General features: G+C 41.0%; 1 protein-coding gene across 4 annotated transcripts in view; it reads left to right on the forward strand.

Annotated features, from left to right (window-relative positions):
* The window catches only part of PCGF5 (polycomb group ring finger 5), a 78,531-nt gene that overhangs the window by 37,175 nt on the left and 25,711 nt on the right, over positions 1-15,645 (forward strand). For 2 of the 4 annotated variants that reach the window (XM_076338742.1, XM_076338746.1), the window contains exons 1-3: positions 1,799-1,865; positions 2,400-2,708; positions 14,629-14,725. In XM_076338742.1, coding sequence (XP_076194857.1) covers positions 2,597-2,708; positions 14,629-14,725 — 209 coding nt within the window. In that variant the 5' untranslated portion in view covers positions 1,799-1,865; positions 2,400-2,596. Of the gene's footprint in view, positions 1-1,798; positions 1,866-2,399; positions 2,709-14,628; positions 14,726-15,645 lie in introns of those variants that run through there. The other 2 variants (XM_076338745.1, XM_076338744.1) reach the window with 1 other exon arrangement.

Consider the following 15,645-nt stretch of genomic DNA (forward strand, 5'->3'; position numbering starts at 1 on the left):
CTACACCCGTTGCGCATGTTTGCAAGTATCACTACTGCTATGCAATTATTACTGTATGGGGCTACGCAGTATAATAAATGATGTAACTGTGTTTTTAATGTGCTTGAATAGAACGTTGTGTATCCATTATTGTGTAAACTTGAGCCTAGCTGATAAATTTGTTTAGAAAATGTTTTGGGGTTTGGGGTTTTTTTCCCCCAATAGGGACACTTGATAAACTATGCTTTGAAATCTCGCTTAGAATCCAGTTTATTTTTAAAACAAATCTTACCAGACGCAGTCATTTTGAAACAGCCAGGAGAGCATCAGCAGTTGCTTGTTTTAAATACATGTATGTAAGTTTAATACCGCTGTATCATGCTTAGTCTACATTCAAGCAGGGCCACTCTCACGCTCATTCTGAAAAACATCGACTTCTGCTAAACTGACAGAATGTGACTATCTCACGGGACTATTTTAATTAGTATATATAGTCTATGTTGTCTACTTTCTCTGTTAGAGTTTAGTGTTCTCTAACCTTTGACTCGGCAGTGTGTGCTTTGTGGTATAATAATGCAAACAACGGTTAACAACAGAAGGCCAAAACCATCAAAACACAACTTTTTGTTAAACTATACCACATGCTGCTTCGAAAGATTTTTAGCTTTATAAACTTTTGTTCATGTTGTGGAGAAATAACCTCATACAAGAGGAACACTTCGTCAGGAAAAATTATGTGCATTCTGTTGAATTACGAATTCATATGAATTCTATGTCAGGTTTACCATGCATTCACCACTGCACTGTAACTTTAATTGTAATAGTTTTTAATGCACCTGAGTCAGCCTGGCCATTGAATTGATGTAAATGGAGATCTACTGGAGGGGAAATATTCTGGAAGTAGGAATGGATGGCAGAAGCAGGCCTCAGTTATTAAAGCCTCCTGCTGTTGCAGCACATACCCAAAGGGAGACTGCACTGGAGGCCCAATGCAAAATGAGAATTTATTTCAAATGCAGAATGGAAAAGCAAAGACCTAGCGCAGTCACAGGTAATGTGCAGCTAATATAGGAAATGCCTCCTTATATTTTTGTTATTATTGTTAAAAGGAGTATAGAAGAAACTTTCTAGAAATAGCGCAATTGAAAACTACCATTAAGAGAGCTTTAGTTTTATGGATCCTTTCCTGGTAATACGGCGCATTTCTGTGAATAGGGGAGCAATAAGCAGCTGCGCTGAACCACGGAGACAGCCTTCACTCCTGCTTAATGGCTCTCCAGCTAGTTGGTCCCGGTTAGAGGGAAGCACATGTATAACATGTGTAACTGTTTACAGGATTTGGGCCTAACTTAGTCCAGCGGTTTAGTATTTCCTCTTGAGGGATGGAAAAATGGGGTTCAGCTTCACCCTTCCACGGGCAGAAGCTGAAGTTATTTTTAAGAAACGGTGTAAGGGCCGAAGTGGGGCGATGGGGCGAGCGACGTGCCGCTGGCAGCGGGCTAGGGGCGCGGGCTGCGCTGCGGCCGCTCCCGCGCTTACCTGTGGCCGGCAGCGCCTCCGCTCCGCTCCCCTCCCGCCCGCGCCCGCCCTCCACCTCACCTCCGCGGCCACCCGCTCCCAATCCCCTCCGCCCGCCCCGGTGCCCGGGCGGCGGGGCCGCTCAGGGGCGCCCGGCGGCTCGCCCCGAAGCGGCGCTGCGGGCCCTGGCGCAGCAGGGCTCGGCCGGGGAGCAGCGCCTGCGCGCCCGTCCCGCCCGCCCTGGGACCGGCCGCGGCAGCCTGGCGGGGAGGGGAGGAGGGAGGGCTCGAAGGGGGTGGGAGGTGCGCGCCGTTTCCCTTTCTCTTTCGCTGGGCGGCCGCCCGCCCGAGGCCGCTGGGCTGCGCCAGGTACGGCGGGGGGCCGAGGCGGGGGCGGGAGGCGCCGCAGGTGCGCGGGGGGGGGGGGGAGGGACGGGAGGCAGGCGGGCGAGGGGAGAGCCCGGCCGCCGCCGCGCTGCCCCGCCCGCCGCCCTCTCCTGCCGGCGGGCTCCCGCGGGGCTGGGGCGGTGGGGAGGGCTCTTCCCTGCGGGGGCCCTGCGAGGCCTGCGAACCGCGGCGCGCCTCGGCGGGGGTGTGCCGGGCGAGCAGCGGGGCGCCCGCGGACCCCGCCGGGGCTGGCCAGCGGCCCCCGCACCTGTCACCGCTGCCCCGCGGCGCCCGGCAACTTGTCCCGCTGGCGGCCGGAGCCTGGCGGGGGCAGGGGTAGGGGCAGGGGCGCTGCCTCGGAGCTCGGCTGCCGAGCGCCGGGCACACAGCTGCTGTTATGTAAATAATAACCCGGGTGGCCTTGCCAAGTTTATGGCGACACTTGTCCTCCGGGGCACAGTCACCGGTGTTGTGCTGCCAGGCTTACACACCTTTCTCTTTCCACGTGTGTTACAGGTAGGAAAATGACTCGCCTGGCACAGGAGCAGGCGTTACGAGCCATGTCTCTGTGAGACCTCCAGAATTAAGAGCAAATGCCTGGAGAAGTCCAGTTGCGCAGAGCAGCGCCGCAGCTCTTGTGAACCGCGGGCATCGACGCCTCTCAGACTTGCTCCTCTGGCCCGAGCTCTCTGCCAGCGTTTCCTACCCCACGAATGGCTACTCAGAGGAAGCACTTGGTGAAAGATTTCAATCCTCATATCACCTGCTATATCTGTAAAGGCTATCTCATCAAGCCAACTACAGTAACTGAGTGCCTCCATACCTGTAAGTAGTGCTTTGCAAAATATCCCCCCTTCGTAAGTGATAACTTCCTTGAAGTGTAACGTGTTTAATATGATCTGTGTGCCGGTTTTTGTTTATTTCTGAAGTGTTGCATGAAATGCTATCCAGTTTCTGGTGGGGTTTCCTAGACACTGGTCTGCCATTTGGGCCATCTTGAGGGCATGTCGACTCTGCTTAACACCTTGCAGAGTAAAGATATCCCTTTTCTTTCCCCCAAGCTAGTGGTGGTTGTGCAGGCTCTAGCACCAAACATTTATCGCTGTTGCCTGGCTGATCTAAAGTAAGATGATTAGGTTGGGTGTGGTATTTTGATAATACAACTATGCTTTTGAAACTTAAGCAAGTGTGTCTGTTGGCAGTGTGCATGATGGATACACCAGTTTGGTCAATACTGGCTCACATCTCTCTGTAATGTGTTCCATGGCACAATGCAAAGAAACACTTGAAAGTTGGCAAAATATTTATTTAGGGAGTAGATCTCTTTGAATGAAACTCACTCGGGAAAAATTATTCAGGTTGTCTTACGCTCCTAATACTTCTAAAACATTGGTGTATATGAATTATATTAAACATATGAATGGTCCTATCAAACTCAGTTGTCTTCCACAAGCTAAATTACTTACACACTTGATTTTTTTACATTTATTCCTGAATAGAAGATAGTTTGTGTGGACCTTCTTGAGAATTTGGCATCTTTCCAAATAAAATTTGAATTCTTCTAAAAGAGAGTAAGGGGAACTATATGTTTTTTGGTAGATTTCCCATTTTTAAACCTTTAATAAATATCAGTTAAAAGCCTTGTCTTAGCATTTCCTGTCACTTCTGTGCGGTGGTGTTCTTGCAGTTGTTATTGTCTTCACTGTTAATTTTTACCTTATGGTGTTACGTCCCTAGAATATCAAGCACATAGAGAATTAAAACATCTCATTCCCATATGTTGTTCATAGTACAAAGATAATATTGTTTACCATTATAATAATATTATTTTTAGTTTAGTTTTTGAGAAAAAATAATGTCGAATGAAAACCCACTCCATGTGGATACCAGTCTCTTGATTTAGGTGTAACACATCCCTCTTTTAAGCCTGTGGGGAACAACATGGGGAGCTGGTGTGTTTTTACAGAAGAGCAGTGATGACCAAGGGAGTCACAGCCCCCTTATATTAGACTTTTTCCAAGTCTAATATCAGCTAAGGATTATAATGTGTTTTGTGGTATTATTCTTCTGGTTTGGGTTACTTGGTAAAGGAATTTAAGTTCAGGAGGAGAGAAGTTAAGCAAAGTGTCCTTATAAGAACTTGAAATAAAACGGGAGGGAGAGAGGTATATTAGCTATTATTAAATTATCCTTCCCTTTAAAGAAAATGGAAAAGTTCCAACATTAGTTAATTTTTTTATGGTTGAAGATTAATGAACAGTAGTAACTTTTAAAAGGTTGGGGTGAGGGGGAAAAAAAGTTGCATCAGAAATCAGCTCAGACTTAGAAGAAAAAATTGGTTTTATTATGGTATCTTTCTGTTTAGATAATTTATTTGTTTATTTACTTTCGCTCCCATTACAAAACAATGATGGCAGAAGGAGCATTTCTTTCTCAGCAGCACCTGTTTCTTTTGTTCACTTGTAGATTGTGAGCTCTTCACTGACACAGCTCTGTTACTGCCTAGTCCCCAGATGAGCGCACGTGAATTTTACTGAGCTTCCACATAGTTGCACAGGTCTCCTCACAGAAAAGCTGCCACGTGTTTGGGTCATTAAGTAGAACTGCAGGAAAGAAGGTGGTGTTTCTTTAAAGCAAAGTTTAGTTGCCAAAATATGAAGCTTACAGTGATGGAAAGGAAAACAAAAAACTTCAAGTGGTGATATGGAAGCCTTATGTCTGTAGAGGAAAAGGTGATCTGTATGTGGCAGAATTCAGGAAGGTACTCTGATAAATTATTTTACGCTTTGGCTTTTCGAAAATATTTAATAATTTTTTTTTTTTTTAAAGTACAGGTATGGTTCTTCAGTCATATCCAAATAGTTACTGCAAACTACAACAATTTTAACTGTCCTTTGGTATTTGTTTTGTACTACTAATTGCCGTAATTCAAAAGTGTTGCACAAATCATCAAAATCTGCAGATATTAACGGTTTAAGAAGCAGCATAAATTCATTAGATACTGGGAATACAGTGTATTGCTCCGGACAAGAGGAAAAGCGTGCATTGACATAGATGTTCTCCAGTGATCATAGAGGAACTAACGTGATCAATAATAACTAAATCAGTTAGTGGTTAATTCACATCATCTGTGTTTGCTGAAAAATGTTAAGTAGTAAAGTTCTGCTCTGAGAAATGTGTGCCTTTTTAATAAGATGTGTTTCTGGTGGGGTTTTGGAAATGTTGGACAGACAACTCCATCATTTACTGAGAAGAGTAAGTGCAACTTGGGCATCAGCAGTACAAACTTTCCTATCTCTGTTGGGAAGGAAATGCTTATATTACTGCAAAATAATTATTCTGCAAATTCAGTACTTCATTTCTTTTTTGCTACTTGCAACAGAATGGTTTTGTCTTATGGACTGAGACCTTTCTTTCTAGTCTGTTACACAGTTGTCAAGGATGTTTAAGAACTACCAGTTGAGGCAGGCTAGATGTGAGATAAAGGGTATGTCCCATTATCTGTCTCCTGAGTCCCTCCGTTGTTTAGTACAGTGTGCGCTTACAAAACTTGGAAAATAAACTTTCCTCAGGAACATTCTTTAGTGTCCTAAAAATATCAGACTGTTTACACAATCCTAGAAATGTTGGTTGGAAGGGACATCTGCAGGTTGTCTAGGCCAACTTCATGCATGAGGCAGGTTAGTTGCCAACACTATACCAGGTCAAGCCATGGCTCTGTAAAGCTGAGCTGTGAATTTCCAGCCTCTCTCAATAACCATTTCCAGTGCTATGCTATTTACCTAGTGAAGACGTTTCTCTGAATGTCCTACCAAACAACAACTTGTGACCATTGCTCCTTGTGGTACTATTTGCCACTACCAAGAAGAGCTGGGCTCCGTCACTCCTGTAACTGCTGTTCAAATCATATAGGCTGTTCTTAGATCACCTGTTAGCCTCAACCATAATTCGCTTTTCGTAAATCGATATTGCCTATTCCTGATTACGTTTTTGTCCCTCACGTAGTTGGAAATTGATTCCAAGGGACACGGCGTGATCTGCCATCTTTCCAGGGAGCTAGGGGAAACTGTTTAGCTACAGTTACCTGGGTCATCCTTCTTAAAGGTGGGCATAACACACTACCTTTTTCCAGTCATCAGGCACCTCCCATAATCACCATGATTATGGTGATAAGCTTTCAGCTTAGTGAATCCTACCTGGCCTATAGATTTGAATACATCCAGCTTTTCTCAGTAGGCCCTAACCTGCTGCTCCCTGGCTGCTGGTCATCCCTCTCCTTCCCAAATCATGCTGGTATGCATGGAGATCTGGGATCAGGCTCTGCCTGTGAAGACCAAGGCAAAAAAGATATTGAGGACTTCAAACCTTTCTATATAATCTATTCCTAAGTTGTTTCCCTCATTCATTAACAGACCCGCGTTTTGTCTGGACTTCCTTCAGCTACTAGCCTACTTGGACAATCTCCTTATGTCCCTCATCAGTTTTAGCTACAGCTGGGCTTTGGCCTTCCTAATTTTGTCCCTACGTGCCAGAGCAATGATTTTATTTTTTTGTTTTCCATCCTTGTTTCCACGTCTAATATGCTCCGGTTTTGCATATTAGTTAGGAAGCTTGTGCACCAAGCAGTTGTTCTGACAAAATTCCCTGTACAATGGGCTGGTTAGCTCTTGAGGTCTAAATAAATTTTCTTAAAAAAAAAAAAAAAAAAACCAGCCAGCTCTCCTAAGTACCTTTCTTTCCTTGGCAAATCTGACTAGCAGTTGGTTAAACAAGCTGAAGTCCCATCTCCTGAAGTTCAGAATCCTAACTCTGCTGTTTAACTTTGTATCCTTCCTCGAGATCCTGAACTCAGTCATCCTGTGGTCACTGCAAGGTAAGCTGCCATCTGCGGCTGTATTCATCACCAGTTTTTCCCTGTTTATGCACAGGAGATCAAGTGGTGCATTACTCCTAGTTGGTCTCTCTAGTATTTGCCTTAAGAAATTGTCAACCAATGCAGTCTAGGAACTTTCAGAGATGTCCTTCCATGCAGGAAAACGGCCAGAGATGTAATTTTCAATATCAAACCAATAATCTTGCAACCAGAGTGTTTTTCAGATTTTGCTAAAAACTTATGCTCTCACCAGGAGATCCCAAAAGAACTTTACTGCAGCAAAATTTCCCACCCTCAGACAAGCGAGCTGAGCTGCTTTCATACTCCTCCTCCTACAGAAGCTTCAGTCAATGGCATGTAGCAGGTCTTAAAGGTTAGCAGATCTGTCTTATTTTGAAATAGAAGATTTCAACCCAAAAAGTCTTTCTTGATCACCACATACTGAAATTATCTCTCCCTTTTAACAGAAGGGAATCCAGTCTGTCTGTGTCTGGTAATTGTAATTAACAGTGGAGTAGTCTCACATGTATAGTTTCTGAGAAGGGTGGTTAAGTACATTAAAGTTTTCTGTCCTGTTTTTATGCAGACACTTTCCCTAAAAGTAAGTGCTTTTAAAGCAGGTTTAAGGTAGCTAATTAAATACTTCATTAAACACACCAAATGACTTGTTACATCTCTGTGCCATCACTGAGATGGGTTTGATGTTCCACGAGCTGTGCGTATCCTGTGCCCCTCCTTTGCTCACTGGATCAAAGAGTGATTAACTTTGAGAAAGGAGATCCATGGAAGAATTCAAAGGATGAGTTCTGACAAAGAATTTGTCCCACAATTAACTAATTAAACTTTCTCTTGTAGAATATTTTGTTTGAAAAATGCAGTATGAAGTTTTATTTAGGCATCTTGTTAATCAGCATTTAAAAAAATAACCTACAAAGAGTCTTCTCATTGAACAGTATGTGTGCAGATACGCATAAGATATGTACTTTTTTTGTTTGCATAAGATGACATACAGCACAGTCCTGACAATTGTATCTGTATTTTTCTGCTGCTTACAAAGATCTGAAAGAATGTGTGAACCAGATATCTCTGTATTGGAAAACGTAGCATTGTGTAGTATGTTATGGTTGCCAGCCAATTAGCATATGTCACACAAGTACTTTTATCAGCTGTAGTAAATCATCTTATGTGAGTTTAACTTTTATTGTGGCTCATATGAAGTGTCATAGTACAACCATGAAATTCAGGTCCTCATTTCACTGGCATGTGTAGCGCATACCTCAAAATTCTGCAGACTGTGTACATTTTGGTTAAGCTGTTTTCTTTAGCCAGTTTGCTGCCACACCGTGACCTACAGTAAAGCAAGTGAAACCATGTCATTTTGTTAACCTGTACTGGAAGCATTAAAAGTTTTTGGTTTTGTTTTGGGTTTGGGTTTTTTTTCCTCTAAGGTGATGAATTAAATATAACCGTAATTTAATTGTGGTTAAAGATTCCCTTTTTCCCTACCCTTTTCACCCAATACTTAGACTTCATCCCATTCTCTGAAACGTCAAAGTGATAGGCTTTGAAAAATGTTCAGTGTTTTATGTTGAGAATAACAGAGGATGATTATACCTATCATACCTGAAAATACTGGTTGATGATCCTACTCCTACTAGAAGTATCACGTCAGTTCATTGAGTGCTAGAATTTATGTGTATTTTTTACATTGCCATCAGTAAATCACATTTAGTTTTGACAGGCAAATCCTCATAGCACCATAGCTTTACATGAGAAAAAGCAGAAGTTGTTTTAGATTACTGCAGTATTGATTTACAATTTCAGGGTTTTTTTCATGGTATAAGATGACCTCGTGATTTGAGCTGGCTGCACAAAGACTTGATCCAGATCTGTATGTTTGTTGGGGTAGGGAATACATCCATATAGGACTGGCTTAAGATTCTTGGTTCAAAACATTATGATGTTTTGTCTGTATATAGTCTACTCAAAGACCTCTCTTACACTGGAGATTAAGCTCTTCATTAATCATTAGTCCCTTTCTTGGACCATGCATGGTTTCCAAGGGTGCCATCTTCTCTCAAAAAAAGGTATAAAGAGAGCACATAAATATATTCAGACTGAGGAATTCAGTTCCTTTCCATAGATTGGTTTATATTATAAATATTTCTTCAAGTTACATTATTGTGGACTTTAGCAGGCTTTATGTTTAGCAGTTTTTAGTATTTGGAGGTTTTAGGGAGTCAATTGATCTGACTGTGTCTTGGTTATCTATCAAGCGGCGTAGAGTTCTTCTGAACAGTAATAATTTCAAATTTCTTCTAGGTGTAAATGAAAGCCATAGCTCAGGTAGGTCCTATTTGTCTTTAGTTTGGAAAACAAACAAAAAGGCTAGCAAAGCCAAGTTTAAAATATCTTTACAAGACAAATCAATGAGTCCTTTTCAAAGCAGTCAGATCAGTGTCATCTCATCACAGACTTCAAGAACTCTGACGTGAAGGGAGCAAAGATCCCAAGAGCAAGTGAAGGGAATTAAATACTCTTCACAGAATATCAGACATAGCTTTCTTAAAACACAGGGAAATGCTTTCTGAAGGAAGCTTGTACTAATTGCTTACAGAAAAAAAGAAACCACTCTGGTATTGATGTGAAGCCACTGGTGACCCTTTTGAAGAGTTTGGTGCTATTCGTCTTGGAGTCTCCATTGCTAAAAATTTCCCAAATAAGAGAAGGTTAGGGGTTAGGCTTATCAGTTCCAAAATTAATATTGACCAATACCAATTACATTTATACCATTTTTTCCAATTTTTTATTCTTTATCAATCATTTAAAATTGGTGTCAGTTACGAAGACTGACTCCATAGAGATGCTGCTGTTTCTACCAGACAGGAGGCTTACAAAAAAAAAAATTAAAGACCGACCCCTTCCTTTATTATAGGAGTTAGCAGAAGAGGAACTCCATCTCACTTGCAGTTCTCCATTGAAAAAGAGTTATCCCTAAGCTGCGTTTCTGTGAAGTCAAGTCAGAAAAGGTCTAAAGTAAACCAAACCCATATGTTACTTACCTCAGCGACTTTCAGCTGAATTTCCATATGGCCATTATTCACAACTGTGTTAGACTTCACAATTTCATGATCATACTGGCTTCTCAGCCTTTTTTTCCCCACACTCTTTAAATTGAGGTTCTCCAACTAATGGAATTTCTGAGGTAGCAGATGATTAACCTTGCAGTTCTCGTCAGTATTGTCATCACCCGCCACTAATCTGTACGCTGTCTCCTGACAGAAGTAGTGTATCATCTCCACCTTCAGCACAATACAGATACCAGGATTATGAGATATCAGGTGCTGCAGTTGACAAGCTCAATTGACAGTAGCATATTTCACAGATTCCTTGAGAAGCTTGTGCAGAATATGGTTATTTTCATTCTCACTGAAGTCATTCAAGAAGCGCTTATTCTAGGACTCGTTTCAGACTTTTTCCATATCTGACATCTGATTTAATAGGTTAATCCTACTTAGTCCTTTGGTTTACTTCACGCAGACCTAGTATCTCTACATTTAATTGCTTTTATGCTCTCTACTCCAGTAATACAGAAGAATCATGCCCCAAAAATGTCCTGGGGCTTTTGGTTTGTTTTTTTTTTTTTTTTGATAAATAGGAAGAAGACATTTCCTCCATTAATGAATGGGGAAGATACGATTTTCAATGTTAACCACTTCCATTCATGGTAATATTTCCTTTTCTAGATTATCTTCTTTCTCAAAATCTCTGGGTTGCTTAAATAAATAAATTTAAATGCAGTTTAGCCACTATGTCTGCATACAGTCTTCTGTTTGAAATATTTTTAATTTTTTACAGTGATTACAATACGTATTACTATCAATTAAAGAGCTTTATCCATCATGCTTTTGTGCCACATTGTCTTCTCTTGATTTTCCTGTCATGTGTTTAGAGTAGGACCTTGTTGTGGTTTAACTTCAGTCGGCAACTGAGTACCACACAGCCGCTCACAGTCCTCCCCCCCACCCCACCCCCGGTGGGATGCGGGAGAGAATCAGAAGGGTAAAAGTGAGAAAACTCGTGGGTTGAGATAAAGACAGTTTAATAGGTAAAGCAAAAGCTGCGCACATATAAGCAAAGCAAAACAAGGAATGCATTCACTCCTTCCCATCAGCAGGCAGGTGTTCAGCCATCTCCAGGAAAGCAGGGCTCCATCACCCGTAACGGTTACTTGGGAAGACAAACACCATCGCTCCGAACGTCCCCTCCTTCCTTCTTCTTCCCCCAGCTTTATATACTGAGCATGACGTCACATGGTGTGAGATATCCCTTGGGTCAGTTGGGGTCAGCTGTCCCGGCTGTGCCCCCTCCCAACTTCTTGTGCACCTCCAGCCTTCTCAGTCGGTAGAGCATGGGAAGCTGAAAAGTCCTTGACCAGCGTAAGCACTACTTAGCAACAACTAAAGCATCGGTGTGTTATCAACATTGTTCTCACCCTAAATCCAAAACGCAGCACTGTACCAGCTACTAGGAAGGAAATTAACTCTATCCCTGCCAAAACCAGGACAGACCTTTTTATGATCGGCTCATTTTTCACTTCTTGAGAAGAGCAAGATAAATGAATGACACGATACCAGGATGGCCTATTTCAGAAAGAAAAGCTCACTTCATCCTAGCTTTCTCATGAACACTGTATCAGAATTTCATATTAATTAGTGTTATTGGCTGTTGGGTTTTTTTCTATTCAAATGACATGGCATGCTCGTGATTTAGCTGGAGCCATTTTTTCGACAATCTTCAGGACTACTGGTAGTATCAAAAAAGTAAAGGTACAGTAATTAGAGTTTGAAGATAAGCAAGAACATTTTTTGAGACTATTACATTATGTTGTTTGGCCAGCTAATGAAATTCTGTCTGTGCACTCGAATGGTGTTGGTGGCTGCTTGCAAGTAATTCAGGTCTGGACACCCGTAGGGTTTCTATTTGTTCCTCAGTACGTGTTTTTACAGAGTATTATGTGTCATGGCAATGCCTGTTCAAAAAGCATAACTTTGGGAAAGTGATGCTGCTGCTTCATCTGTGACTCTGAGACCCACTTGTGACACGTCCTGACCTCAGGGGACCAAGCATGCACCCTGTTATCTAGCTACAGCTGAGAGGGCTTTTTGTTTATTACGTGTTACTATACAACACCCCTTCCTCTCCAGGGCTGTGTGCCTGAAATGAGGGTACACTCTGTTGCCTTTGAAGGTGCTGGAAGTTGTGCTTAGAATCAGGATATTTGTTTAAAGGGAGCACTGCAGAGCAGATGCATGACACCTTTTGGTGAGCAATGTCATGTTCTTATCTATTTACTCTAAAATCTTACAAAACTTAAACCATTTTAAGGTGAACTGCAAAAAAATTAATAATTGTGATATCTAAAGCAAACAACACAGTTAAAAATGTCTATAATAGATGTAGGTGAAGAAATGAAAAAAATCCCACATCTATTTAATCTTGGTATAGCTAGTTGAAATCAGAAAGCTCTAACCCTTATCCAGCTAGTGCATTAATTTAAGAAAAGAGAACGGTGATTGATATTCTTGGAGGGGTGATTTTTGTATATATTTTACTGTCTGTGCCTCTTCCCTATTATATCATTGTGTGTATGTGGCTGGGTTTTGGTTAGTGGTGGAACGGAACTATGCCTTCAGTTGCTCCCTGTGCTGCTTTGTATTTCAGGTGGGTGACAAAGGAAAGACAGTTCAGATAGTTACGGGAGCTGGGATGGCTGAGGAGCTACCGATCAGCTGAAGAATTCTACCTTGTGATGTTTGCCCCTGGGTTGAACGTGTGCTGACGCTACATCTTAAGAAAAACTTTGAGCTGAGAATCTTCCTATCTTTTCAATTGCAAGGATATCTTCTGTTATTTTCAGTTCTAGAGGAGATTCTCAGTCATATTAATGAGGAGAGATTATAGAAATCTTAACTACGTACATTTTAAAAGCTGTTTGGACTTGTGCTTTAATTTAAGCGTGTTCTTAAATGCACTGTTGGACTGGCACGAGGGCTTCTATGTGGGTGATTAAATTCTTTGTATTCTGTAAGTGTAGTAGCAAAATGTTTAGTTTTAGGAGTATTAGTTAGAAAAAGTATATAGAAAAGTGAAGAAATGTTGTAGGTACAGAACGTCACATTTGCTGCTTTGTACTGCTGCTTACCCTGTGGAAGTGTTAGGGAACGCGTGTGCAAAAATCAATTAAGTCTAGTAATTTAACAAATTATAAAAGATCTGTGATACAAGAAGAGTTCTGTGATCACAGGTTCTTGCATCTGTATGCCAGCGCTAAATACCTCACAACTTGAGGTTAAGAAAAAATTAACTCGTATCCTGAGGGCTGAACGGTGTTCTCATAGCATCGGCGTTCTCGGCTTTTTGGAGTCCCTGTGTGCAGAGGACAGCACTGCGCCCCACTTCCTGGGCTTGTTTGGCAGGACTCGTGGGCTTCCTCAGCTCGTTTTACCAGATCATCGGAAATCTGCCCTGCATCCAGCACTGCTAGAGCCATTTAGCTTGGGGAGAGCGCCAAGAGCCAGCCAGAGAGCTCTGAACTCTGTCCGTCAGACTTAAAGGGGAAAGGTCATTGTAATTTCAACCAAAGCTATGAAGTTAATGTCTTTACATTAGTGTTTTAAAGCAGTTGGAAAAAACACCTGCACAGAGGTTTAATGTGTGTGCGTTATCAGCGTCAGCTGATTTGTAGTAACTCTTCTGGCATACTAACGCAAAGATAAATGCAGGCTTCGCTTATTAGGTGACATTTGTTAAAGGAATTTCAAGATTCCTTAACGATTGTCATACAGTTAGGATTTACCAGCTTGTTTTAGAGGTACTCTTAGTTCTTTAGATAATTGATGAAAGAAATCACAGTGTTTCAGCAAGAAGCATATTGCAATTGCAGCAGTCCATTTATTTTTTCAGTCCATTTACTGATGAATTTGCAGTTCTCATTTCAGCTTAGGTGAAGTAATAATAAGCAGAGGATAGAGTTTATCTCCATCCAGAATGTTGTAACGCAATAATAATAGCAGGCATATTTGTTGTCATCAGCTTGGCTTCCATTTTCTTATTAATGGCAGTAAAATCTACAGTCTGCAATTAATCATTTGGAAGCAACAGTAGTGTAGCACCTTGTTTAGTTTAATTTCAGTTTATTGGATTTTAAATTCACATTGTTGTTGTTTTGGGTTTGTTTATACTTGCCATGGTCATGATCCTGATTTTTCATTGTAAGATTCGAGTATTAAATGTTTACTGTAAGTTCTGTCATTGCTTTTGAAGGCGCTGTGTGAAAAGGGAAACATAGCCACTTTGAACCTGTGTACAATTTCTGTGAACTTTTGTCTTACAAGAAGTATTTACAACAGTATTTTCAGTTGCCAGCAACACTGTCGGAAAGAAAATAACATGCATAAGTCATTTTCAAATCATCTGAAGCGATGATTGGCTCTGCTGGGCTAGAGCTCCCCAGCATGCACTTTCTCAGAACCTGTTCTTTACATGTGCTACGTGGTATGGGTTTTGCATTTTATGATGCTGGGAGAATTATATGTAGCAAAAATACTGCATACGTTAGAGCAGCACTTGTCTAACCTGTTCTGCTGAACTCGGTGCTGCTGAACTCAGTGTCTTGGCAGAGCAGAACTAGCTATGGCTTTGAGGAGCAAGAAGTGGATAAGGTACTTTGTAATTATTTGCTTAAAATAATACTCTTTTATCTTTGATGCATGAAGTAGTTAGCTGGTATCATTAGGTCATGTTCAAGCAATATATCTAGATCTTAATCTAAGGCTTTTTTAATCTCTCCTTTTTTTTTTTGTCCCTCAGTTTGTAAGACTTGTATTGTTCAACACTTTGAAGACAGCAATGACTGTCCCAGGTGTGGCAACCAAGTGCATGAGACCAATCCACTAGAAATGTTAAGGTAAGATGATATTGCACAATGTTTGCTGAAATACAAAAAATAAAGTCTTAATATATTTATCCTGAAAAGGAATTAAATTTTCTGCTTATTTGTAAAATACATATGTCAACTGGGTCTTGGATAGATTCTGTCAATTTTTCATCTCCCAATAAATTGATTTTTTTCAGATATAATAAAAGGAGGAAAGATAAGGGAAAGACACAGAAAGGCTGGGTATATTGTACAAATTAAAATAAATATTTTAATACCTCTATTAAACAAATAAATGCAGCAGATACCTTTTATTCTTTACATGAAATTAAAGTCTAGAGTTTCTTTTTTCAAACGATTTAGGGCATTCCAAACTGCATGCAACTTTTTTTCTTCTTAGAGCAAGGTAGAAAATGAATCATGCAAGTAACTGAATGTTTTTCAGGACGTAGATTTACCAATCTGAATTGAAATCTGCTGTCAGATTAATGAAAAGACACTCATGAAAGAAAGTTTTGACACCAAGAGTGCCCTTTCTTGAGAGTTTGCATTTTTTATATCACATCGTTGTTTAAACAATTATTTTTCTTGAAATTCTGGATTCTCTTTTTAGTGATGTTATGTTGAAACAAAGGTGATAGCCATCCTACAAGTATAGTACAGAGAAATCAAGAAATGTCATCATAAGTGGAAGAACTTCATGTTTTCCTAAAATGATGAAGCCACTCCTTGCCCTCACTCCCAACACTCCCTCCACCCCCCCTGCCCCCAATATTATTAGTCTGTAATACTGTTGTGAATTTAGGAAGAAATATTCTTACATCAATGTTAAAATAAATAATTACATCTGGAATTTACTAGGGTTGTTATTATTTCCTCATGTCATTGCGTTTGCTACAATTTGTTGTATTTTGCTTTGATTTTTGACCGATATGTGTGTGCAGAGCAAT

The sequence above is a fragment of the Aptenodytes patagonicus genome, chromosome 5, assembly GCF_965638725.1.
Source record: "Aptenodytes patagonicus chromosome 5, bAptPat1.pri.cur, whole genome shotgun sequence".
NCBI lineage: Eukaryota > Metazoa > Chordata > Aves > Sphenisciformes > Spheniscidae > Aptenodytes > Aptenodytes patagonicus.